We start from the raw sequence: 27,817 nt of genomic DNA on the forward strand, positions 1-27,817 counted from the left end.
ATACATTACATACACCTACAAGTATGTCTGATGCAGTAAGAATTAGCATTTTCACCTGTTCTTCCCATGAACCGAATCACTCCCATCACCATGAAGCACAAAACACCCCACGTAACATAACACCGTTGTCACTTATAACTTCATACGGACTCATGACAAATTAACTGCTGGAAGAAACGATCTCCAAGCTGAGGACCAAGACGCTCCTCTCTGGCTTCAGCTTCCAGGCAGCAGATCTGCCCAACTGCTGCTCCCCAGCTGACCCAGGCGACTTCTCAAGCCTCGACAACTGCAGGCCACAAATACCGTAACCTGACGAGAAGGAGCCACCTCTCTTGCTTTTTACCCTCCTGGTTCCCTGTGCCCAAGCACTCCCCAGCCAGCCCTGCAGCCACTTCCCATGCTTGGCATCAAGCCGCCTCGCTATTTCTGCACACTGCTGCCCTTCATTTTGAAAGAACTAAACCAAAATACCCAGAGTTCTCCATGATTAAGATATCAGTTTGGTTTACAGAGAATAATTTTCTTAACTCTTCCTGATTTTCCTGGATCACCCATAATATCTTCAGAATTGGAGGGTTATTTGTTGAACTTCAGTGTTTCAAGTCCTTTGTTTTCCTTTTAGTCAGAGTTTTTCAACTACAATTTATGGATAAAAAGTACTGAGTAATAACCAGTAAGTTAGAACTTCTTTTGTCACCAGTTTCCCGTGTCATACCATATCAGGCCTTCAAAAGAGTTGGATGTGTTTATGTTTCTTTTAATTACTTGTAAATAGTTCCTGGCATTGACATTCAGAAATAGTTAACAAAAAAAAAAAAAAATCACACTTCACAGGCTTACCCTCTTAAAATTATGACAAGCTCTTTTGGTGGCATTTCCTGACAGTCAGAATGACATTATTTTTGCTGTGAGGGCTTTGTAGCCCTATTCCTTTCGCTGCGCCAACATCGACATTCCACCAGCCACATCACAATTTATTTCAGAGGAAAAAACTTGCCAGAAATCTAAACAAAGTCAATAGTGTTTCTCTCCTTGAACCCTCTCGCCACGACTCCAGCAAGCGCCAGAGATGGTGCATGAGAAGGCTGGGCTGGCTCCCCGCTCTGCTTGGCCACCCCAGGTAACCGCAGGCCGGTTCTCTGGGAAGACTGAGCTCTTAAGATAGACAAACGCTGACTTGATCACCCACATGGCAACATCACGCCTTGTTTAACCTACATCCAAGGTGACACAAAACGCAGAACAAGAGGCAAGAAAAACAAATCTCAATGGAATTAACTTTTATTGAGGGGAAAAGGGGTTTACATGTAGTTGTAGGTTTTTCCATCCATACTTTCAAAACTCCAAAAGAGACTGGAAACAAAACTTGCTTAATTGTTATTGCAATACAAAAAAAGTTGTTTATTTTTTTAAATGAACAGCGAAATATGTAACTAATTGCTACATTCAATAAATATCTTTTTTTAATCCCGTGCCAATTAAGAGGAAATATTAAACCAAGTACAATAAGAACCCCAGGATTTTTACAGTTTTAACTTCAAATGTTATCCACTGTGTAGCAATACAGAAACTTTATCTGTAAAACACAGCTTTAATTTTGAGCATACAAGGATCCATTTTCCCAAATACCAAATTTTGCTTTAGCTCAAATAGTCTACACTCAAAGCAAAAAAAAAAAAAAAAAATCCTCTGGTTCATGACTATCTAAGTAAGTTCGTCATTACAGAGAAGGCTCAAAAGTCATTACTTGTTTATCAAAGTAATAGGTAAACATTTTAACAGAAAGATTAACAAGTTACTTGGAAATGCAGGTTTTTATTAAAGTATCTGAGTGTGTATATTACATATGACATGCAAGCTTTAAAAATATCAATGCTCTCTTCTGATTAGTCAGGAGTCCAATTGTTTTTAAAACAAAATAGGAATGACTTCCAAAATGTATCAGCACTTTGGGTTCTCTATCTCATTTTCCTTAAGATGTTTTACTACACAAAAAACTACAACAATTACAATATTTAAGAGTATTACAATAGGACGGAAAACATGAATACTTCAACCGAAAATATGTATATTCTAAACAAACCAAAGACTTGTAAAAGAGTTGGATGGAGGACAAGGAAGGGAAGGATGGGAGGGAAAGCAGGAGGGAAGCTAAGATGTGAACTTTGTATTTAAAAATCATGTCCTCAACTGTAACTCTTCTGATCTTCAGTAGCGCCCTGGGGAAAAAGAAAGATAACACAATTACTATAAAGTACTAACTGTACACACATCAACTCAGCACTAATGTGCTCAGCTTTTTAGCTTTCACACTCAGAATCTCCATGGACAAATAATACTAGTAACAACAAAGTTTACGCCAGTCAGATTCTATTTATTCACTTATATTTACTTACTCGGACTATAGGAACGGGATCTTGATCGGGATCGGTATCGACTATAATAAGGCGATGGTGATCGTCTCCTTTAAAGGAAATTAAAAAAGAAACCCAACAACATCCATTATAAAAGAAGCCTTATTCACATCACTTCCACAGAACAGAACCATTTCCTTAGCACTGAAAGACTTGGCTTGCATGAATGATTTCAGCTTTATTTGGCTGTGACTTACAGTTATTTAACAAATGCTTTTATATTTCTCTATTTGATGTTTTCAAAACTGCAAGATATTCCCAGACATGGAATTTAATAAACTCTCACTAGCCTTGCAAACACATTAAGTGCTTTTACAGGTGCCTGCAATGCTTCTTGAAAAAAATTCTCTGAAACTAAGTAACTTTCAAAACAGCGAGATGGTTACGAGATGTCAAGCATTGAAAATCCCATCTACAAATAACTCCTTTTTTAACAGCACTGTGTGTCAGCTGTCCCTGGTTCTATATACAGCATGGAAAAACGAGTTCCCTTTCTATCTGTCCACCAGATTCACAGGGCACATGCTTGACCTCCTTCAGGTAGCAAAATTAACCCCTTGCTCAACTGTTTACTGTAAAACCAAATTACATTAACACTCAATATTACAACTAATCCCACAAAACCTAACATAATGAGGTTCTAACACATTGCAAGGCTGTATGCAGAACTTTGCTACAAACTGCATAGCATTTTTGTCACCTAACTTTTCAGGTTTTCCAATGAATCCTCTGTTTCTACAGAAATTAAATAAAGATTAGGTACCGGTATCTGTAGTCATATTCTTCATATCTGTCATATCCTCTGTCATACCCCCTGTCATAATATGAGTCACGACGACGACCTGCTCCACCGCCACCACCTCCTCCACTGCTATTAGGGAGAAAGCACAAAAATTACCTTAGATATCTACTCTTCATCTTGGTTTAAATTATTTAAAAGTTTAAGTGTTCTTGTAAATCAGACACTTAAAACTATGCTATGAAACACACCTTTAAAAACCCCAGAAACCCACCAGGGATTTAAGCCTAATTCCCATCAAAGGCAAGTGGGCACATTATTTCAGGAAGCTAAAGGTGCATTAACTAACTGTGCTGGATGTACTTTATTAAAAAATACTGAAGGAGTTCTTTTTAAAAAGAAAGATACAATAAACTACAGTAGTATTTAATAGTGGATGTGAACCACAGTAACACATCCTTTAATAAATTTGTGATAAAATACAATTGGCGTAACTAAATTTTTTTTACAAAACCCTCCATTTCTTCAACTGGACTCCAAACATTCAGTTTAAATCCATTTTAGTCCCATTACAGGAAATGAGTGAACTCCTTACTGTGTTGGCCTGCCCATATAGATGCCTGGGGTAGGTGTATGTGCTCTCTTGGTGATCGAGTAATCCACCCGAATCCTCCTGCCATCCAGCTCCATGCCGTTTGCATGCTCCATTGCCTGCAGGAGAGACAACGAACAGGAACGTGAAACCTGCAACCTACTGGTAACTATGGAAGGCTATGTACAAAACACATTCTTTTCCATCAGATAAACAGGCGCTGAAGTGGTTTTATTTAGAATGGTTACTAGTGCCCCACTGTGGCGAATGGCTCATCTGTCCCCTGGCCCGTTTGCCGGCGGTGTTACAAGACTGCCTGCACCGGGGTGCCGGAGTAACGTGACACGCAATCCCTTCCTAAGAGAGCATGGTGCTAACTACTAACACGCTCACCTTCCCTAGACTTTGTCTTCTACCCATCAGAAAGGTAAACTGAAAGCCAGAACAGCTTTCTCTAAAAACTGCATCTTTCCCACCGCCGACTCTGACCCAGAGGGGACAGGCGGATTCCAAAGCTGTGCAAAACAGTGGCTTCCTGTAGGGTGCATATGGCCGGATTACTGCTAGTCGGCTGCCATTTCACGCTCTCCCAGCCTCCCTGCCATCTCCCTTACAAGGACCTACTCCAGCAGAGCTTAGTAAAATGGCGGGTTCAGCCTACATGGATACCTAATTACAACCTTCCTCCCCACTCCCTCTCACAATAGCAGCTCGCTAAGGCGATACACAGAAGGGTCTGTGCTTGAGCAGCCTGTGCCTCCAGACCCGCGCGCAGCCCCTGCACACGCTCACTGGGTGTTCCAGCCCCTGCTTCTCTAGTCTTTGAGAATCAATACAATGGCCTTTCGCAAACTCAAAATCATGAAAATACTTTTTCAAAGGAGCACAGCGTACTTTTGAGAATTTATTAATGCAACAGTAACTAAAAAAGCCACAAACAAACAAAACCAACAAACAAAACAATCCCACAACCTTAAGAATTTAACAAACAGTTAATGCTGGAGTTAAAAGCTATTAGAATTTGCAAAGCAGATTTTCTTTGGATCCTTTCATCAGCTGCTCTAGGATCTCTGAAATACTAATACACACCACTTAGTTTGTGACACTAAGCACAGCACTTAGCAAAGTGATTGCGTTCTTTAACTTAATATTGTAACAGTGTCTGTTCTCCACACATGATTGATGAAAATAATGTATACTGGACTATTTTTTAACTGTGAGGAACAATAGACAACCTCGAAATATTAAGTTGCAACTCAGCAGAGCATTTTTTAAAATTCTTTTGAATAATGAAACAACTATTCAGAAATGTAGCTTTTTGCAGATCTCTAAGAAGAACCTTACTGAATTAACATACGAGTTACAGAGGAGGAAACAAAAGCCTAACACCCACATGATTTAACTGTGATGTCCCCAAACTCGAAGTGACTGAATTATCACTAACCTATTTAACTACACTTAGTTCGTGTTTTAATAATGCTGTTTATACTATATCGCCACCTAGTGAGTTCTGTTCCCATTCAGAAATGTAACAACTACATTTACCAAATTGCAAGGAAGAGCCACAAAGCATTTCAAATCTTTCAACATACACTAAACTGTGTTTTGTAAATAAAACATGATTGCTAGCTTTCGTTTCCTAGCCTTGAGAAGTCCCATTCCACAAGGATGATCACAATTAAAATAAACCTGGGCACACATCCTAGGAATGTGTGTGTGCACAAACCTAAAAATGAAGGCTGCAAATACCTGGATGAAAAATTAGCTTTATGACAAAGCGCATATTTCTGGAAATGCAATTATATGCAAGCTGTCTTGAAAGGTGAGGAATTTCCTGCTTCATGGCATTTTTACATCTGATCAACAACTTGTAGAATAATAAGCTCAGCTGACAAGAAGCCACCTCAGCTCCAGAACATGTAGTAAGTGTCTTATTTAGTTAAAAGAACAAACATCTCTTAAAAAGGAAGAGTTGACATAGAGTACAGAGAAGAGGAACATCCCAGCAAGACAGATGAATAAATTTAGAGATTTGATGGTTTGTTTTCAAAGCACCACATTTTACATTTCAGTGGATAAAGATCAGTTCATAGTTACTAGTCTGCATGAAACTCAGACATCCTGGTCCTGGTCACATCGTCTAATGACCCAGGCAATACTGAAACTTCAGTTTTCTTAGCTTTCAAAAGCTGTCAGCAATAACTACCAACTAAAAAAAAATTAAATCAAAATCTTTTAATAGAGATACAAACATAACGAAGACTTCTACAGTTTTGTCTGCACCCCCAACTGCAGAAAAGCCCAAACTTACAATAAGCCATTATGATTCCAATGATAATCAATAGTATCATTCACATTCAGTCCTTAGCAACTGGAAATTCCTTCCAAAAATGTTTTCAAATTCTCTGCATCATTTTTCCTGTTCAAATTTCAACTCTTTGAAACAAAGTACTTAAGCTGACATCAGCTAAAAACTGCTGTGATATGACCAAAAGCCCTATTTGAAAACCTGGTTTCAGACAAGCAATACAGCAGTATTTATTTTGTATAAAGGCTGTAAAAATATATTAGTGATTCTAGTTACCGACATTTTTGTGATATCTTTAAAGTTAAAACAGTTTATAATAAAGTTTTGGATTTTACAATTTTGTTAGACTAGCATGTCATATTCAAAAATTTCAGTTTGCTTTTCTTGCTGTTTTTGGGTACTCATGAGTGCTGTGTTAAGAAAATTCAAACGAAGGGAAAAAAATGCACACATGCTCTAACAATGCAGAAGCCATTCTCAAATACTGTTTAAAAGATAGAAGTGTATTTTACAGACCACCAAATGAAACATTTTCAAGAGAAAAATCAAATTACATTGGGGCTTAAGACACACAATACCCTCTCAGGAGCCTTTAACGCTGCATTTTTATTTCAACCTGGATTTTCTTCCAAATATCTGAATATTGTTAAAAGACTTGCAATGTGACAGCAAGCAAGCAAGCCAACAGGATTTCTATAAACATGTGCTATTAGATTTGCAAGTTCTAAGGAAAAAAAATGACTTTGTAGGCCAGAATACACATTTACATGTTTGCAGTCAGAAAACAGAATGAGAATTGGAAATGACACTGGTAATAATTCAATCTTAGATTATGGTTTTAAATCTAGAGCAGTCTACCCATAACAACAGAACTCCTACAAATTATTGCACGTAAGGTGTTAGTTTAACAAAATGAGCAGTTCCCAAACTACAGGATCATGATCTCCAGTGGCTCAAAACAGTCAGCATTAAATTCAACATATTTCATTTTATATTTACTACAGTATGTGCTGTTTTCTACATGTATCAGCATTTCTGTAGAGTAAAACAAGTTTGGAAACACAGAACTTTTAATTGTATGCATGAACTTACACAGGTCACTGGTATTAGTTAAGCAACCAAGAATTCACTGAAATAAATCAAATACTGTTTCAGTCTGGATAATGCCACAAATGGCAGCTTCGATAAGGAAACAATGTGGGAAATTTCTGCAGCCTGTACTGTAGTCACTGGGGGATGGGAAGAGAAGGGAGGGAGAGAACTGGACTGCAATAGAATCCAAGGTACCATTTGCGTTGTATGAAAGATCAAGCCTTCATTTCAGCTGCGTCTGGCTGCTTTGTATTACTTCAATAATGTGACATCACTACCAAGTACGTACAAATTGAATACACTTGAACAGTCAAACATGAGTGATATATGTTGGGACTTGTGGTTTTTTGGGGGTTTCTTGTTTTTGCCACTGATAAAAACATCCTCTCCACTGTATCACAGGTACAGCATGAGATGAAGACACGTAATAGATTACCTTCCCCCTCCACCTCCTGTACATTGATATCACTATTTCAGGTCTGGATTCAATGAGGACACCTGAAAGGACACTCTGGAAAAAAAAAATCTGATGGGTTGAATAAAGAAATTAAGAAGCGAAACTTTTTTACACTTGCTGCAGTCTGCCAAGTTGAATTCAAGTGTCCATTTCACCTTTGCAAGAGAGTCAATTTATATTCTCTAGCCTGAGGTTTTCTTTTTAAAAATAGTATTAGAATATTGTCAATTATAGTTTTTTTAATATATAAACTTCTGAGCTTAAACAAACATCAATTGATTAAATGTATTCTCTTTAAAGCATACTTTAAAGAGTTTCAGAGTCAAGAAATACAGGATTTTAGAGAACCAGAATGAGTAACTGGATATGTTTCTGCAAGTATTAGCAATTTCATGGTGTTTCAGAGTCTCCAGAAGTCTGTAACTTGTAATTCTAAACATTTGAGACCTTCTTGTGTTCTCATCTGGGATTATAAAGGGTCCCTTTTGATACCACAAACAATACTTAAAGCATTTCTTCAACAACTTACGTGAGAAATTTTGGTCAATAATGATGCTTCTAAGTTGGTCTGCTTCCATCACAGATTAAATGACTTGCACATTAAAATAAAACCTCCTGTTATTATTCTGGTCTTTGGCAACCGAATTATATTAATAGTTCAGTTTCCCTTGATTGCTAATGAACACTACTTCAGAAAACAGTTTTGAAAGGCACTCAAAACTATAAAGAGCATCTAACTAGCATTAGAAAGCTAGAAAATTCCATTTTGCCAACAGCTGCTGTAGTTAATGCTTCTCAAAGGAATTACTGCTGCAGACACATAGTACATTCCCAGTAGCCTCAGTTTAAACAACAACTAAGACTTCATATTCTGAGTTACTGAAAAGCTGGAGAGCAGCATATGAAATCCCTGGTCGCTGTAGTAAGAATCATCTCCCTAGAACAGCCAGCACTTTTTGCTCATAATCCTTTCAATTTATTGTTAACTCTGAGATAATCAATACATCCTTTAACATTTTTTTTCCTCTCTCCAGTACATAAAAGTTTGTGCTCCTCTAAACACAGGAAGAAAATCCTAATGTGACAGGCAGGTGAATATCCTCTACAATTTAGTAAAAATATTGCAAAACTGCAATATTACAACATGGCTAAGTGCCAGTATTGCCAATACTGAGTACTATATAAAAATGCCAATCAAGAGAAACAGGGCTTCAATAGATGTTTACAGGTCCTGCCTTTTGCATTATGTTGCGCATGTGGTTCTGAAGACATAGTAGAAGGGTGGCCAACATAAGAGAAGACACTGCAATGCATAAGGAAAAAAACGCAGTACCAAATACAACTTAGAAAAGGTGGGTTTGTGGGTTTTTTTTCCTTCTAAGGAAAAGCAACAAAACTTCACAAAAAATTAAACACACTACACCCATAAGAGAATACCTTTTCTTCTAGAAAAACGTAGATAACACGTAGGTTTTTCAAATAGTCTTTGTCTGAACAAACCAAAAAGAACATTAGCACAGTAAAGGCTCAGGTTTTCTGGACAGATAAATGTCAGTCCCCAACATTTATTGTCTGCTATCATGTTTTAATCTAAAGACAGTGTTCAAGAGCATCTTTAGCATGGGTTAGAACATAACCTAGTCAAGCACTATGCTGCAAACACTAGATCATTGCAATAAAAGACGTTTGATGGAAAATGAACCTTCTGTCAGACCGCAAAGTTTTAGCTCAATCTCAGAGTTTCAAACAGAGCAGAAGAGATTCCACAAGAAGTCTCCCTTAGCATGGATACATGTACCAAACATTTCTCCTCCAGTCCTGTTGAGGTGGAATGACAGAAGCTACTGTGATGCTCTGACAGCTGCTCTACCCAGCAGTTACCAGAAGCAAAACCTCTGCTTCTCTTTATAACCAAGATGATCATAAACAGCTAACAACAAGGCTGCTACGGTGTCATAATCCATCTGAAGTTCTGGAAGTCTAAAACAGCTTAAGTGAAAATACACTTTACTGCTGTCCCTTTTTTTAGGACACTGCAAAGTATCACCTTTAAAAAATGCTATTTTACATTGCCTATGGATGACCATCCCATTGAGCCCACTGACGATTCAGAATGTCTTTACCACCATATGCGGCTAGCAACATTGCATCACTTAGTTTCAGAATCTTGACATATACTGACTTTTAAACCAGCTCAATAACTGATTTGATCTGCAATAATGGTAACCAGGGATCACAAAGATCCTAAGAGATTTCAGCTGCAACAGAATCCACACAATACTAATATCAACCTATCTTAAGCCAAGTTATGGAAGTTTAAAAAACATAATTCATTTGGTGTCAAATTTTAGTATTAACAGTGTTTGAAAGCAGAGGCTCTCCAGTGTTACTTCTCCTGGAAGGACAATCGTGAAGATAATGGGAAATTGTCATTTTTTTTTGGTAGAGTTCTACACATATTTAATTCATCTATGACTGCTTTAAGAGGGCTGGAATTTAGTTCAGCATCTCACGTAGAGTTTTATAGTCTCTTTATTCAGAGGCTTAGGGTATTGTGGTTTTGGAGTGGTGTTTTGTTTGTTTGTTTGTGAGGGGACGGGGCAGGTGTCTGTTGTGCAGTTTTGTTTTTTAAGAGGAAAGGTATTCTGGCAGTTTAACCCCAGACTGCAATCAAAACCACAAGAGCTGCTTGCTCACTCCCTCCTCCCGCTCCCCCAATAAAGGAAAAAATTGAAAGGTAAGGGAGAAACTAATGGATTGAGATAAAAACAGCTTAATAAAATAACAAAATAATACTAATATACATAAAATGAAAATAAAACATAAAATAAGTGATAGTGCAATTCCTCATGAACTCTGTCTGAACTGAGCAGCCAGTCCCAGGAATAGAGCACCCTGGTCCCGAACAGCTGATTCCAGCAAGAGCAAAAGCCAAAAAGGCCCAGAGGCCACTGAAAAGCAGCAGAATGGCAAAACGTTGAACTAAAGGAACTCCTGAATGGAACCCAATCAAAATGAAGGAGAATCAGAACAGACCTCCACAGCTGGAAAACCCAACTCTCCTTAAATATGAAGCATGATGCTAATGGCATGGAATATTCTCACTGATCAGCCTGGATGTCAGTCAAGGTCTGTCCCATCCATGTCCCCCTTCCTACCTTCCTCATACCTGCAGACGGAAGGTTCAGAAAGACCCTGGCTCCCAGACAACAACTAAGGTAACAGTTGAATTCTTACATTCTCTCTGTTCCAACTCAAAAACACTGGAAAGTTACTTGAAGAAAAACATTAATTCTGTCCTGGGGCGTTATCTTATTGTTCTCAACTAAATCCAAATGATGACTGAGCTAGCTGCAAAAAATAAGTTTCTAACTGCCTGAAGAAACCAGCAAAGGTATTTACTCAAAACAAAAGTAATTCAAGTGCCATTGCTTTTATGCATACTCAACTTTTCAGATTTGATCTGTCTTCCACACAGAGAACTACTTCAAGTCCTTCAATGTTCTCCTACGGGGCCTGTGACAAGAGTTTCACACTTAAAACTATATCCCCTTATATCTATACTAGCTGCCACTTATTGCCATCTTACAATCTGCTCTCAAAGCCCATGAAATTGAGTGAAATAAACAAGTTTTTTCCCTGTCCTCCTTGCCAAAGTATTACAGTTATGTAAATTCCAAATGTTGGGAAGTTTTCCATCCTTTCCCCCTCTTCACGCAACAGCCCATTGGGAAAAGAAGAAAAAAAAAAAAAGGTTTAATTACACTCCCAATTTTTTCAGTTCCTGCTTAAGGTGCTCATCTTTATTTCTGTAAATTTCTGACTGCAAGTAATACCCTTTTTAAAAAAATTTGCATTCCAGTTTTTGTAGTATCTGCCAAAACAGCTTTATACTAGACAAATTATTTCATGCTATTTACACGGAACATTTGAAGAAATGCATGGTGTCATGCGTGACCATTGCTCATGGCAACTAGGAAAAAAAGCCCTACTTCTAAAGACATCTGAAGTTGTAAAATAGACAAGACTGGCATATGAATGTGACAAGAAATACTGTGCAAGTATTTTTTGTTATATGTTCTACAAAACAGTTGCATTTTCAAAATCCCACTAAAGATGGATATACAGCTATCCACATTAAATCCTCTCTCAACTTGTCAAAGTGATAATGGGAAAATAGAGAAGGGACACTAAAGGAAGTTTTGTGTGTTTTTACTTACACCTACAACCTGCAACCACCACACGTATACATCTACAAACCCTACTCTTCTCATTAACTGATTCTGTTGCATCACACCAGAAATCAAAGAGCAGAACTGAGTCTAGTCCAACCAAGTCATCCATTAAACACTTTTTTCTCATTAAAACGTCTATTAGCAGAGTTTTTATTTTTCCAGCTACTCATAGGAGATTCCACAGCAGTCATCCTCTCTCCCTTCAACACTGAGAAGAGTCATATTCAAACATTATGAATATACTTATCTAATGTAAACAGAATCAAACAGCAAATGTGAAACATCTGCCTAAAACCATTAATCCATACATAAACAAGGTGCTTGAAGTTTGAGACTGTTTGCCCAAGAAAGAACCCTGCACTGAAGGCTTAAATTTAAAAAAAAAAAAAATTGAAAAAGGGTGCGTCTTTACTTTTAACAACAATTTCATCTTTCCGTAAATGTAGTAAAGCTCACAGTATCCTTACACAGGTAAAAAAAGAGTACTGTTTACTGTGGTGAACCATAATAGAGGCTGCTCTTCATATTCTGTGATTCTTTCCTTATAGATCAATTATACTAACAACTTCGTCCAGCTGTAAACAGCTATCTGTGTAACTAGCAAGGTCACTGACCAAGGCACAACTCAAGACAAAATCCACTATTTTTCAAATGCGCAATGACATCCTTTTAGAGAAGAAAATTGAAAGAGGATCTTCCGAATTTTGATATATACAGAAAACTACTTTGAAAAATTAATTTTCAAAGTACTTCAAAAATGCTAGGAGGTTTCTACGTCTAAAGATTTATTTTCATTTTGAAGTAACAGACTAATATAAAAGCACAATGCTCATCGGTGATTCAATACAGACAGCTCATACTCAAAATCTGCCCAAGCGTCTGAACATTGAACTAAAATGCTTCACTTGTCTGAAAGTGCCATGGTTGAACAAGATATTTTAAATTAATCTCACTGTGAGAATCTGCTAGTGAATACACACTCAAAAATGCTGTGGGTTTTTTTCCAGAGATATCCATAAAGACAATGCACAAGGAGCACAACTGTTAAAAAGGAGTAAAGCATGAACTTACCTCTTTAGAATCATCAATTCTCTCAAAATAAACGAAAGCAAATCCTCTTGATCGTCCAGTCCGTTGATCATAAACAACATTGACACCAGTCAAAGGTCCATAACGGGAAAAGACTTCACGCAGATCTCTCTCAGTAGTATACAAACTGAGACCAAACACTCCAAGACATGTATTAGGATCTGGATTAGCCTGGTAAGACAAACATTCAACTCCAATTAAGTTTATAAAAAACAAGTTATAGATTCTCGTATCAAAATTTATCAATTTTTTTAATGTGAAGAAAGCTAAACACAGTTTATTACGAAGTTTAATACTTCAACAGTTATCATTCCAATCATGAGATATTTTCAAAAAGCAACTACTTTAATCATTTTTATTTTAGAAAAAGACAAATATTAATTTATCATGTTGGTGAAAAACTAACTCAGTTAAGAAAACTCAGGTGTTCTGTTTACAGAAAAGCTATAGAATAACAGGAACCTATTTTATTAGTATTTCACACTCGAATGACCAACAAGCTGCAGACGTTACAGACAAGTTTGTGCTAAGAATGGGACGGGCAGCCTGAGCTCCCACTTTCAGCCTTTCTGCAGAGTCACCACTGGTACTAAAGAGCGCACGCTGCCTCCAGTCGCACACACAAAATGCATCTGAGCTCCTAAGCACAGACAGTTAAACTGTAATTTAGCTTCTACCAAAACTTCCTCCCCACTCAACATTTCCTATGCAACTATACTGAAAGTCAGTATTTACATTTGAAAGTTCATCTCTTTCCACTTGTAAACTAGATGAAAATCACCTGCTTCTTTCATCTGGACAGCAACAAGCGTTGAAGGCCCATTCTGTGAAACTGTAATCCGAAAGCACGCACACTTTTCTGCAGCACCACTCGATTCTTTAACATGATGCGGGATACAGACCTACTTAATACATTTCACTTCAACTAAAGGAAGTCAAATATGAAATTGTACAAGGTATAATTTCTCTTTCAGGTTCAGAGTTTCTCTACAAGCCAGGGAGTTCACCTAATGCCAATTCCACTGTAAGACTTATTTTGATCAAAATTAACATTTTTTTTCAGGTGAGCTTCTGGCAGCTACTATATTAGATGCAGCAATTTTAAATGGCAGCAACAGGCATAGGGATTTACTGTTTCTGTTAAAATAATAACCAAAAGCCGACACAGTTGAAAATCTCAAACTGAAATACAAATTTCAAAGCCACTGATGCGCTGTAATTTATGCCTCAGTGCTTGCCTTTCAGTCTGATTCAAAGAATGAACAGGGTTAGGTCTTCTGTCGCATTCTTTTCAGAGTTTTCGTTCAGGAATCCATTGTGAAAATAAGATACTCAAACTACTCATATATTTGAAGTTTCTTTCCATTTGTCCAAGTTCAAACTTTTGTTTTAAGACATTAATCTTCTACAATTCCATATTACAGTTGAAGAGCACAACAAAAACTGGCAGTTTGTAATTTGAAAGTTTTCATTATACAGGTTTAGGTTTCCTTTTTACTCCATATTTCAATCTGATGATTCAGTGGCATTAACAGCTATACTCTTTTTATTACTGAAACTCTTGTTAGCTTAATGAAATCTCTCAGTCTTTTAAATCAGTTTGGACAAGTCCCTCCACACAGTACATGTCAGTGTTGTCCTTTTTTTAACATCCCACTTACACTTAAACCCTCTTATCTTTTTCTGAGGCAAGGGGAGTACTAAGAATCTGTGCACCCCAAGTGACAGGTGACAGTTACAACACCACTGGAAGGACTGAACTGACTGTGGAGGACTACAACACAGCTTTTATGTCAGGTTTTTGTACTGCCTCCCATCAACACAGTATAGCAGCTCTTTACAAGACCAGAAGTAGCAAAATTGCTATCCATTTTCCTGGTGTCTTCGGGACCTTACTATTTAGGTGATTCAACTATGCTTGATATGAGTTTCATTTTGACACCTCTAGTACTCCTTAGAATTAATGTGAAATTCACTGTGAAAACAAGTTTTGTGTTTCACAGAATCATTTCCAAAATGTTTTCTTCACAAAGCAAAATATTCCAATATTTCCTAGAGTAGTAAAGTGGATTCATTCATCTTTCATTGGAAAATCTACTAACCCTTTTGAAGTTCAGTTATTCCTGCCAATTTTTCAATACATTAGATTAATGTTTACTACATCATGATTACACACTTGCAACAATCCATAAAAAGTGTATCTACGAACATTGCTTCACAACATCTTAAACCACTGCATGTGAGCACTGCTGTAGTCTTGCCTCTTTCCACACTTGTTTTCTCGCTCACATTTGTATTACCTGGTCCTGGTGAGCTGCTTCACCAAGGTAAGCCTGCAAAAAAAAATCTATACTCTTTTTTGACAGGATTACTAAAAAATTAAGGGAAACTAAATCAGATTAAAACTAAAATGATCAGGAAAGTACAATGGCCCTCACCAAGGAAGAGGCAGACCTGCATCTAACAGCACTCATCTAGATCAGCCTGAAGCGATGTGGAACCAGAAGCTAAGGCACTGAAAAGGATTATAAAGAAGGCAATTGGGAGAAATCTCTCAGAACGACATAAGATTAGTATCTTAGGTCTTGGCTGGTGTACCTATACTTTCTTGTGTCCATACAGAGATACTTCTAATTTACATTTTGAGAGGTTTACTGATCCTTTTCATAATTAATTTTTTTCTAGTCTATTAAGATTTACACGTTAGCTAATAACACATGGGTTTATTTCTTCAAGTTAAACTAAATTACTCAGATGTATAAAATCACAAGCAACCTTCAACACTACATGCTGCGTGTTATAAGAATTTTCTTCTTTGGCTCCTCTAGTCAATCTTATCAATAGTGTCAGGCTGCAAGCATGCACAGAAAAGGTCTTGTTTTTGTGAAAGGTATATATGCTTGGAACTGTTAACAAAAATAAAAAAAATCAAAAGGGTTCAACTTCTAGAGCAGATGGAAGCAGATGTCACCCTATCTGCACATACTGACTTGCAATGGTATGGTTTTCAATTAATTTCTACAACTGCCCTGCCGGTTGCCAGACCCAAGAAATAAGCACCCAGCTGTAAGGGCAGAGATTGCTCCCCCTGCCCCCAAATTCCTGTATCTTCCAGCGACAAGACAGCAGGTCAAATTCAGCTTGCAAGTAACCTGCACTACAGTGACATAAGCAGTAATTGTTTTGTTGATACTCAGCCTTGATGAACGTGACATACTCTGCTGCCAGTGTGCCTTCTCCTGTTGGACATGGGAGAATGACTACGGCTCCTTCGACGACGGTATTCTGGAGTGTATGATCTGCTTCGAGAACGTCTCCTATGGGAATGAGAATGGGAATGGGATCTGGAACGAGTGTAACGTCTGTGCGAATGTCTTCTGGACCTGGATCTTCAACAAAGAGAAAGCTTTTAGTTAGGTCATATGCACATCATGTCTTGAACTGTAAGCCTTACATTTCCTAGAGAAAAGTCATTTTTAGAGGCTCTCTACAATTAAAATATCTAAGTTTCTTCTACTTTGCACATCTAAAGATTGCTCAGCTCTTTAATAAACTTGCTCAGTAGCGTCATTTTTAACTTTGTGAGAGTGCTTCTGGCATACAATGAGGATTATATTCATGACAGTTTTTGGGAAGTTCAAACTTCAAACTTGTATCAGTTTGACTACACATGTAACTGACACTTGAACAATGATACAGAAACCAGATATGCCACACTGTAAAATACTGTCTTGTCTGAAAAATGGGAAGATCTATCAGCACTACAGTGCTCCAGTATCTACAAAGTTCACCTAGGCTTGAAAATTATTAAAGACCAAAAAAAACCACACCAAAACTGCTTAATTCCTCAAGCATTTCTTTGCTGACATCTAGCCAACGATAAGCCCAGTTTTAAACAGGCATCATTCCATCAAAGCTGCATGACTTCTTATGCACATATCCTAACAACAGGTAGTTAGTTATCTGGCTAAACATTTCGAAGAGAAGCTATAACATGTGGCTGAACTTTTAGAATTCAGAGCACAGTAACTCTTTTTCAGCTGACATAGTATAAAGTGTCTAAGCAGGGAAGACAAGAACTGGGGAGGAAGAACAGCATAATACTATGCAACTCCTCTTCCCCCTCCAGAACTATAAATGCTGCTTTCTGGCTTCTCTCTCTCCACTGATGAAAGATGGATTCAGTAGCTCTCCCCATTTTCACCAGTATGATGGTGCAAGGGAAGAGAGAATATAGGTAGTATAAGCCAGGTAATATCTATGACATATTTAGACAAAAAAAGACAAACACTCCTCTGTTCTGAGCAAGCTCTGTCAGAACAGAGAACTGTAAAACTTTGCCTCTGCACACACACTTTGATTAGAAAAGGACAGAGAAGGATATGTGCAACATCAAAAGAGGCATTTAAATCTTAAAGCTCCCACAAATCAAGAAGCTATCCACACCCAATTTAAGCCATAGTATTGGGATTTTGTTTTTAAAGCCTTCAATGAATGAATGTCAAGGACTTCCCCAAGTAGCATCTTCCAACACTTCCAACAGCTACAGAGCTTACTCCTTTTATCTAACCCAGACTACCTTTGCTGCTGTTCTAACTTGACTTTTCTTTTTTTTCTAAAGGAGAAGTCCACACGAGAGTTCCCTCCCAAAAGATTCTGGGGGAAGGAGGTAGGAACTTTCACATAATTGAGACACAATCCCTTCTGTCTCTTCCAGAAGAGATAAACCTACAGATTTTAGTTGTGATTTCTACATCTCTTCTTCTATTACTTTCTCTATTTATATCTATGCTTTATTACTCATGGAATCTTTCCCTGACGTTGTCCACCTATATAACTGCTAACATGCAAATTAACATAGCTCTGTTGGTACATCTCACGAAGTCTGTAATTTTTACAAGGAGAAATCTCACCAATGCAACAAAAGAATAGGCATAAGCGTAACACTGAATTAACGTGAGTAACTTCCTGTACATACCTTGATTTTGATCTTGACCTAGAGTGCGATTCAGAATGTTTGGAAGCTCTCGATGGACTCCGAGATCCTGACCTGCTCTCCGATTTTACACGAGCAGGACTCCCAGCTGGAGATTTTGACTGGGAGCGAGACTCCTAACAAAAAAGACAGTATTAAAAATGGTATTGGTTGTATAAATGCCTAACTCCTAACATTTAAAGTACAGTAACTCTATTATATTGATTGCTCCTGAAAAACAAATGGTTAGGCAATACCCTCCAAAACAAATTTCATTTTGCTAACCCACTGTTAATATTGTATGCTTTCCTCAAATAGGTCCCTGCTTGAACCAGATCACCAATTCTCTATTAACTATGTAATCATGCAAATTCATCTACAACTTGATCATACAGACACTGGAACATAAACCATACATTTACTTAACCTAGGACCCATTCATTCTTCCAGATTCTTTTAATTCTACTTCACTCTTGCTTTCTACTTTTCTTCATTCTTCATTGAGTTTTTCATTTTTCATACTTCGTGTATTCTTCCCCAATTCAAACAATTCATTATAGCCTTAAAAAAACATTCAAGTGCTTCTATCTGACCAATCTTCTGTTCAATTTTTTCCCCCATTCAATTTTAATTTTCTGATCTTTAATACTTTTCATTAGCCTTCTTTTATCTTGATTTATCTTCCACATTCTTGGAAAAAACTCTTCAATTTCTTCACGAACATTAACCTTAATGGAAAAAGAACATTTAGTATATTTAAGCACGTGGGGATTATAAAACTCTGCTGGAGTTCAGATGTTATCTACCAAATTGAAAAACCAGCAGGTAAAGTGAAAGAAACTATTTTATAAAACAACTTAAAAAAAAAATCTTTAAAACTATATATAAGTGTCTATGTTCTAACAACAAGCTTACTGAGTTTTCAGTGGTTTACTGTATTTTCAAAGCTACCCTCCTCCCCTTTCAGATTTTTTTGCAAGATACACAGATAGACTAAAAACTAATTAGCACAAATATATTAAAGTATTCATATCAATAACTGTGATTTTCCCCCTAAAATAATAACTATACACTTCTCAGTATTGAATATCCCAAATTCTACTCCTACACATTATTACTAAGACACTCTCAGTTCAATAGAATGGCCAGAGATTTCCAGACAAAACCTTTCTAAGCACATACTTACTTGCATAATACATGTACACAGATATATGCAAGATAAATTATTTTTGTTCTTACTTTTTCTTCCTCATTGTTATCCTGTTTTCCTTGCATACAACTTAATCCATATAAGACATGAAATATAATAGCACAGTTCAAAGCAATCCAGTAAAAGACAGGAGGGTTTTTTTCTTGCATGGTAATGCATGCAAGAAAAAAAACAACACTAGGAAAACAAGCAAACAGAGCAGGTTAAGATTTCCTCACATTTTCCAGTGTACAGCATTTCTAGGGAGCTCAGCTAATTAAAAAAAGAAACAAAAAACCAAAACAATAAAAAAACCAACAAAACAACACCCTACAGAATAGTATGCTATATACATCTGTAACTGCAAAATTCTTAATAAAAAAATGCATACGGATTTCCCCTCTCATAAGTGTCACATTTCATGTTCATTTGCATAATTTCTCCTCCTGCCTGTCCTCACAATGTTTTTCTCAACTTATTTCTTACTCTGCCTATGTCCGGATTTGCATTTTCTTTTGCAGTTAAATTCTTCAGTACTTTGGCCTGAAGTTCTTCTCAAAGGATGCTGTCCTCACATTTCAAGACAATAAATCTAACAGAAATGGAACCTGAGAGATTTCTTACTAACAAGTATTACACTACCCTTCCCCTTTACCTCAACAAAAAGGGCAACCGATACATGGATAATATCACTTCTTGGGATGACATACCTGCCAAATGAAGGCCAAATTCAATGCTTGGCTGTGACACATGGACCATATAATCAAGACTGCATTACAAGTTGCCCTTGTTAAGCTGTTGATCTAGCTACATGACTTCCACCAAAATAAAAGGTTGCAAGTGCACTTAAATATTGCCAAATTTTATTTGCCATTTTAATTTTTACATTTTAAATCCACTGTTCACTATATTAAAAAAATACATTTCCTTTTATAACCCCTAACATGCTTTTTAATCATCTTGCCTCTATTTTCATATTTTTCACGGTTTGAAAGCCTCCTTAATTCTTCCCTTTACACTTCATCCCCTACAACAATCATCAGCTTCTCTGGGAATTATTTCTACTTCTCTCCCTAGTAAAAGTGATCAGCATTACAGAGAAACATTTAACATGACATCATTCAGATTTTAAAAACATCCTTCAATAAAAACCCGAAGAATTTACCCTCCTCAGTCATTCCTTCATGAGGATATTGTGTTGTCCATACTTTTTACCTTTGAAAGATCAACTCTTGGAACAACAAGAACTTTCTAAACTTAAAGAAGAAAAAAACCCAACAACAACAAACCACAAGCACAACCACCCACCACACCAGATACTGTACGATCTAGAAATGTTGGGAGATGCCAAAAATACCAATGACCCAATCACTCCCATACAATGCAATATTTAGCTTAGTGTCCTCATCTATTCAACTGAAGCATCTTATGACACCATCCAGAGAGTATCTAACAGTATCAGTTATGGCAATGATCTGTATTAAGTTGCCAAAAGCAAACGTTACACAATTTCAAGTTAGTCAAGTCCTTTTGGAACTATCTGTTTAAGACCTTTAGAAGCTACACTCACAAACATACAACTTTGAAACTGGAGTGACAGAGGTGACAGCATGTTCTTAAACATTTCAAAACTTCCTCAAAGTAACTGTAGATGTAAACTGCAGGTAAAGAGAGATAACCTGTTAGCAGTTGCATACTGTGCCTGTCATTGGCAGGCAATTACATCTCATCTTCTGATGCAACATAGATCACCTAGTTATAACTCCTACAGTGCTTCAAAAAGAGACACTATGGGAATCACAATAATCTTCAAGAGTTTAAGGACTTCAGGATGACACTGAAAAAGTACCTAATAAGATTTGTATCAGCAAGACTATAGGCAGGGTTTAAGAGATTCAGAGCTTTAAGGAGTAACAAAGGGAGACTTTAAAGACTTTTTCTCCTCTACTCCCTATTAGAAAGAAATAATTAGGAAGATATATCTTAGTCTGTATCACAAACAGATTCAATTGTTCTGCATAAACAGTTTATATCCATTCTGCACAATGAACGAGAAAATCAAATAGTTAACCCCTTTCTTAGTACCTCATCTTAAACAACAGAAAACAGACACCCTTATTATCCAAATCATTAAAATCTCTCAGTTCTCTACTAGACTTTAAGCAATCTAGACATTCTGATCTTAACTTCACCATTATCACAGAAATTAATATAACTACTGCTTAAGAAAGACTAAAACTTCTCTCTGGATCTTCAACATTTTCATTTCCTCCTGTTCTAAAGATCCCCAGCCATTCAAGCGCTACAGATAAGACTGCAGGTCTTAACTCAGCTTCTCATCCCACAACTGTCTTACAAAACACTATGTATTTTAATGCCTTCAGCTTTATTATGCAATGATCCAGGCACTACTTTCACCTTTACAAATTTATAGGCAGATACTTACTGTGACCACGTCAAACTATCTAGATTTGCTGTCACTACAGCCTGTAGGAAGACAGTCAGCCGACTTCCTAATATTCTTCAGATCAGACTTCCCTTTCAAAACAAGTGCTACATCTCTCAGCAACACTTTTCCCATGGCAAAACTAATACCACCACCACCACACCAAAAAGCAACCCACACCAAAAAACCCACCTAAACAGAAAAATTCTTAACCATAACAGCATGCTTCCTCTGAATACAATGTGGTGGCTTCCTCATGCACATACTGGGAAATGGGATTAATAATTCACCAAGATGTGGACTTGGAGCCAAACGAATCATTGTAGGTGAATACAAAATCTAAGGACTACAGCTTCTGTTACTGATTCTCTGCATAAAATATACAGCTAGAATCATTTTAAGAGAGCATTGAAGAGCGTTTTTCATCCTTTCTACCTTTTCTCTTCCTAGAAAGAACAGCACAGAAAGTAGTATGGAAAGGATATCTCCCCCCCCTCACCATTACCTCATGGAAACCCAGTCACTGAGCAACGATCAACAACTTTAGATGATCCAGCCGAGCAAGATGTCAGTCATGTCAATGCATTTCATCAATACTGGTACAACTGTTTAAACCATGTAATTGATGCAAGTTATATCTACCATTCATATTCCTCAAATCCTTCAAAAGAAATGCTACTTGCCAATATAATTACTATTTTAAAAGCATTGAAAACACCTCTATGCAAAGTGGAACTGCAAAAGTCTTTAAGAAGTACTCTTTCAGTTTTCCACCTGTCATGGGAAGGTATGATAAAGAACATTGGGGTGGGGAGAAGAAAGATAAAATTGTTCTTTCCTTCTGTTCCGAACTTGTCATTACCTTACCTCACTTCACACCTTATCATTTCAGAATACAACAGAAAGGATATAAAAATTTAATGTGAGACGCTAAATAAAAAGAACTGAATAAGCTTGAATTACTCTTTCTACAGCAAAGCATGAGAAGTTAAATGGGAAGAAAAAAAAAAATCAGCTCATGTTCATTTGACCTTGTTAAGAAGAAATACACGAGGTGAAAAGGCACATGCCAACAAGTAGTCTAGCAGTACCATTAAGCCAGCAAAATGATAGTTCGGACTTTACAAAAATCCCGTCCAAACTAAAAATAATTTAAAAAAAAGTCCAACTTTATAAATAGATAGAAAAATATAAACAGTCAAAAAAGAAACAGAAATTCAGCAACAGCCTACATTCACTGGATAAAACTGTCAACGATGTCTCATTTATGAGAAAGAACAAGATTACATTTTAACCACTGTTTTGACAGGAATCTACCAACTTTCCCAGAACTCACAAGAAAAGTTAAATATTTTTTGCTTCATACTATGTTCTGTCACTCTACACTAAAAATAAAACTGACCCCTTAAGTAACTGTTCTTCTGTAAATATGTCAGTAGTGTACCTAATAAGTTCCTGTATAAAAAGCAACTCATAAGTTGTGCTATCTTGAAGACATGTACAGTTTAAATGTTACCAAGATCAGCAAACTTTATGCATTTCTTGATGATACTGCTCTGACTCAAAAAAAGGAAAAAATTAATAGAAAGTTTCAGCAATAAACTTTTTGAAATTACAAGTTAGTTTTCTCACTGAGGCTTGAAAATATGCCTTGATGTAGGGTTCTGTAGTCACTCCATAACAGGAAGACAGGAAATGGAATTTGTTTTCAAAAAGAGCAGTCTTCCCAGCCACACGGTCCAGAAAAATCTAGAGTTTATTAAGCTTGATTAAAAAAAAAAAAAAAGAAAAAAGAAAAAAAGACTTCCAGAAAAAGCCTCCTTTCTCACACTGGTCATTAGAAACCACAGGGTGATCACAGCACTATCCAAGTGAATGCAGAACTCCTGAGCATAAGCAGACTGTCATGCCTCTATTTCAAAAGGTATGTAAAGCAATGTGCCTTCCTTTACACAGACATGGCAGATTGCCACTATAGCAGAGGTTGGATACAATAACTAAACAGACTTCCCTCCCGCTATTCATTTTTTCCAAAGAAATAATTGCAAAGTTGATCAGATTTAGGTAGCTAACATTAGAACACATATGAAATTAAGTATTTTGCCTACAAGCTTCATGAAGCAAATATAAGACACATTCACAGTTAAGCTAATCCAAAAGCCACTTGCACACATATGAACTATGCAGACATCCTTTAAAAAAAAAAGCTCACATACAAAATAATGTATTTCTTCCAGTGCTTTATTAGACTGAGATCACTGTGATTCTGCATAAAGCAGGAAGAAGCTTCTCACGAGAATTAAGACAAACAATGTGGAGTTCTAAAATGGAATTCTTTGTTCTGATAAAAAGTTTCATCTATTTAGACAAACAGCATACTAATATTAGTAGAAAACTACTAAACTTTTAAGATTACAGAAATCAAACATTATCAGAAGCTCAAAAAATAACTGATCAAAGTTTCAAGCGGAGCTTCTGAAGTGCAGGTTTGTTCAGACTCCAACTTGTTCACTGCACTGGGAAACATGTCAATAAATCTGCATCACAGAATGTGTACCGAATGAACAATGTCTTGTTAAAAAGTAATTACAAATATGAAAGGAAATAAGAGTTGCCTGTCATCTGACAGCAATAAAAGATAAAAAAGCCACATTTGTCTAACCTGCTGACAAAGAACATTCAATGGTGATAAAATCCTATGACTTTTCCAAAAGTCAAGTCACTAGATGAGAAGCATGACTTAATCTCTTTTTCTTCTTAACATACGTAAACTTAGCTCTAGCACATCCACTATACTTCTAATTCTTCTGACAATTTCCTTCCATTAAATCACCATGCTTGCTTGAGGGGGGAATTTCTTCTGTTCAACCAGCCATATTCTTAATACAGAACTCGCTTAAGTTGAAACAAAATGACACAGAGCAGATGTTAATTAGTCTATTTGATTAACATTTGCTTAACAAAAAAACTCAAAGGAATACGTGAGCTCAAGAATAAAAAGAAAACTCTACAATGTCTACGATGATTGTACTGAACACTTTAGAAATGCAAGTTTTTCAACAATGCAAATTATGAGTCTCATTGGAAAGTTATTTCCATGATTATTCAAAAATTACTGTTCAGATTAATTAACATTATGATTTTAACATCATAAATTAGAGGCAAAGCATATCCATGGACAGTATCTTAATGCTGCTAAAATAAGCTTTTAAAAAAACATCATTATCATACTGTGGAAAATTTTTAAAAATTAACTGAATTATTGTTACTGGTATATGAACGATTTTTCTTCACAAAGTAGCAAAACAGGAACACACTTTCTAATTAATCTCTGTTTAAAAGAAATCTTCATACATAACAATATGCACCTTCATCTTGGTATCAGACTTCATCACTACTTGCAAGAACTTAATATTCTCTGAGTTCCACGTGCCTTCATGTAGCAAACTGAAGCACCAGGACATTCCATGTGTAATAGAGTTCTATCCAGCCAGGAATAGCAGACTAAACACTAAAGCTGAAAAGTTACACATGCTTCATTTTATGCCTGCAAGCACTTCCAGTGACAATGAAATATGAAATGTTACAGCCTGAAATACTATTCCTTATTTCAAGTATTTTCGTAGCATCAACAACAAAAAAGTATTAGTGAAGGAAAAAAAAAATGAACTGCTTACAAGTGTTCTTCATTAGTAGAACAAAACCCCCCAAACTATAAATGAATCAGGTACCTGTCATCATGTTCAGTTATAAAAAAAAAAAAAAATACCAGTAGGCAAGACGCTGCCACATGCCAGACTGACTGAAAAATTCCAGTGTTAAGGAGATAAAAGTACAGAAGTTTTCCAAATGAAGACTCAACATGGTCAGCAGCTCTTTCCAACAAGTAAATTTTCCATCACCAAAAAAAAAAAAGGCACGCCAACTAACAAGTAGCAATCACAGGAACTGCTACGTAGGGCTTTTCAGACTTCACATACTCTCAAAACATCATTTTATTTCTACATTTGGCAGAAGGTGGTGTGCAGAAGTACTGAAACCACACAGCTATATCAGCTTTGTAATAAGAACAACAGATCCACCAAGGAACCTAACACAAATGTTCTGTGGATGAACCTAACATAAATATTTCTTAACAATAAACCACAGTGGTAATACACACAATAAAATAATAAAAAACTCCTAACTCTTACTGTAAGATGGGAAACTGAAGTAAATTTTTTTTTAAATTAACAAAGCATACTTATTGCTCAACTTTGTCAGACTTAGTTGGTTTTCATTTCAGAGATTTGTTTACTGAGCTGAAAAGAGCTTAGCAATATAGCCATCTTTGTCCAAGCAATCGACACAAGAACAGATTTTGTTTACCTCACCTGAGGAACCAGCAGTAATCACTGCACAGCCAGGTACAGCACTGTCAGCCTAGGGAATGTGGGGTTTTTTGGTTTTTGGGGTTTTTTTTGTGTTTTTGTTTTTTTAAATAACACTACAAAAGGGTAACAATATTAGTGTAAAATGATCTTCCAAAATCCTATTGCTTGTTTCCTCAGACAGTAATCCTATATAACGGCAAAGCTACTGCCACTGGTTCATCAGAGAAAGTCACCGAAAGGATGCTCAGGTGTTCCTCTAAGGCAGGGGTGTCAAACTTCATTTTAGCCCGGGGCCACATCAGTCTCGCGGTTGCCTTCAAAGGGCCAAATGTAATTTTAGGACTATATCAACGTAGGAGTCTTGCCTTTGAAGGCAACTGCGAAGCTGATGTGGGCCCCGGTGAAAATGAGTTTGACAGCCCTGCTCTAAAACATCTCCTAAAGAGTGAACAAAAAAACCCCAAAACAACCCACAACACCAACTCTGCAAAATTAAAGAGTAAACAGTGACGGAGTGAGCACAAAGCACACACTTCATTCCTGTTTCAAGCAGCTTCTAATTCCTGCTTGCCCTGATCATAACTAAGGAAAAAAAAAAAAGAAACAAAACCAAACAACACATTGAAAATGGAAGGGTCCAGTCATAGTTGTACATGAAAAACCGCAGCAATGAGAGGGAAGATAAAAGAAACCGGCCTAACAAGGTGACAAAACCATAGCAGCTCGTTGAGAGAAAGTCTTCAGCTGCGTGATCAATGAGTTTGAACGGTTTAACAACGAGGGCCGAACCTCCCCGATGGCTCGGGAAGCCTGGCCCGAGGGAGATCCCGCTGCGGGCGGGCAGCCAGGGGCAGCAGCGCACCTCTCACAAAGGGCCCCGTCCCTCCTCCCGGGCGGGCGGAGGCCGCGGCCACACCGCGCGGGCCCGCGCTCCCCCAGCCCCGCCGGAGCCCGGCACTGCCCGCGGGACGAGCCGGGCGGGGAGGGGCGGCGGGCCCGGGGCCTGCACCCGGCCGACTGGAGAGGGCCGGGACAACCTCGGGACCAGGGGAAGAAGATAAAGAGAGAAGCGGGAAGAAACACGGGGCTACCGCAGCGCCCTGAGCGAGCCCTGTTCTGGAAGAAAAAAGGTGCGCTGGCAGGGTGGGGGCGAACCCGCAGCGCGACCGCTCGGGGCCCGCACCCCGGCGGAGGGGGACGGGGACGTGATGGGAGAAGGAAGCGTGTGAGGGTGCAGACAGCGGAGCTCAGCTCCGGCTGGGCCAGCTCCTCAGCGCCGGGCCGGGAAAAAAGCAGGAAAAAAAAAAAAGGGAGATAAAGACAGACGTGCTCGCCCACGGCCCAGTCGAGACTTAGGCGCCTGAAGAAGCCATTTTAAGAGACGAGCTGCGTTGCCCCCACTCCCACCGGGCAGCAGGAAGCAGAGCGCCCCCGCCCACCCTGCCCCGCTCAGGTCACCCCTCGCAGCTCGGCCCGGGCAGGGACGGCCACTCACCCTCCCCTCGAAGTTGTTCTCCTCCACGTCGCTCATGTCGGCAGAGTCCTGGCCACGGGGCTGGGCGAACGGGGACGCTAGTCCCGAGCAGCAGCTGTACCCGCGACCGCTACCGCTGTTACTGTTGCTGTTATTATTATCGCCACCGATATCGCTACCACCTCCCCCCCTCCAGAGCCTCCCAAACCGCCTCCCGCAGCAGCGCAAAATGGCGCCTCCGCTCCGTCTGCGCCCGACACCGCGCGGGGGGCGGGGCGCGCCCGGGCCCGCCTGTTACAAAGGAGGCGCCGCCGGCGGGACAACGAGCGGCGGCTGCGATAAGCTGCGGGGGGGCCCGCCGCGCGTGCGCAGCCCCCGCCCCGCGCGCGCGCTCCTCGACCGGTAGCGGGGTGACCCGCTTGCTCGCGGCG

The 27,817-nt window shown here is 38.2% G+C and overlaps 2 protein-coding genes across 5 annotated transcripts in view; both read right to left on the reverse strand.

Annotated features, from left to right (window-relative positions):
- The window catches only part of HYCC1 (hyccin PI4KA lipid kinase complex subunit 1), a 364,011-nt gene that overhangs the window by 298,311 nt on the left and 37,883 nt on the right, over positions 1–27,817 (reverse strand). The window lies entirely within an intron of this gene.
- On the reverse strand, positions 1,799–27,671 carry TRA2A (transformer 2 alpha homolog). 4 transcript variants are annotated; one of them, XM_065628097.1, is made up of 9 exons: positions 27,408–27,668; positions 18,332–18,632; positions 17,908–18,041; positions 16,147–16,246; positions 12,912–13,100; positions 3,752–3,867; positions 3,181–3,288; positions 2,400–2,467; positions 1,799–2,222 (listed from the first exon to the last, which is right to left on the reverse strand). In XM_065628097.1, the coding sequence occupies exons 4-9, from the start codon at positions 16,177–16,179 to the stop codon at positions 2,212–2,214; spliced, it is 525 nt and encodes a 174-aa protein (XP_065484169.1). In that variant the 5' UTR covers positions 16,180–16,246; positions 17,908–18,041; positions 18,332–18,632; positions 27,408–27,668; the 3' UTR covers positions 1,799–2,211. The 4 variants fall into 4 exon arrangements, with proteins under 4 accessions (XP_065484169.1, XP_065484168.1, XP_065484167.1 ...); XM_065628096.1 differs by having other exon boundaries at positions 18,321–18,632; XM_065628095.1 differs by lacking the exon at positions 18,332–18,632 and having other exon boundaries at positions 27,408–27,671.

This window comes from Caloenas nicobarica, chromosome 2, assembly GCF_036013445.1.
Source record: "Caloenas nicobarica isolate bCalNic1 chromosome 2, bCalNic1.hap1, whole genome shotgun sequence".
NCBI lineage: Eukaryota > Metazoa > Chordata > Aves > Columbiformes > Columbidae > Caloenas > Caloenas nicobarica.

Bases quoted from the DNA above. Each gene is read 5' to 3' on its own strand.
- TRA2A (XM_065628093.1), bottom strand. From the start codon at position 27,443: ATGAGCGACGTGGAGGAGAACAACTTCGAGGGGAGG. The intron at 3,868-12,911 runs GTAAGTTCATGC...TCTCTCCTGCAG, and splicing joins GAATTGATGATTCTAAAGAG to GCAATGGAGCATGCAAACGG. The intron at 2,468-3,180 runs GTACCTAATCTT...TTTCCTTTAAAG, and splicing joins GAATATGACTACAGATACCG to GAGACGATCACCATCGCCTT.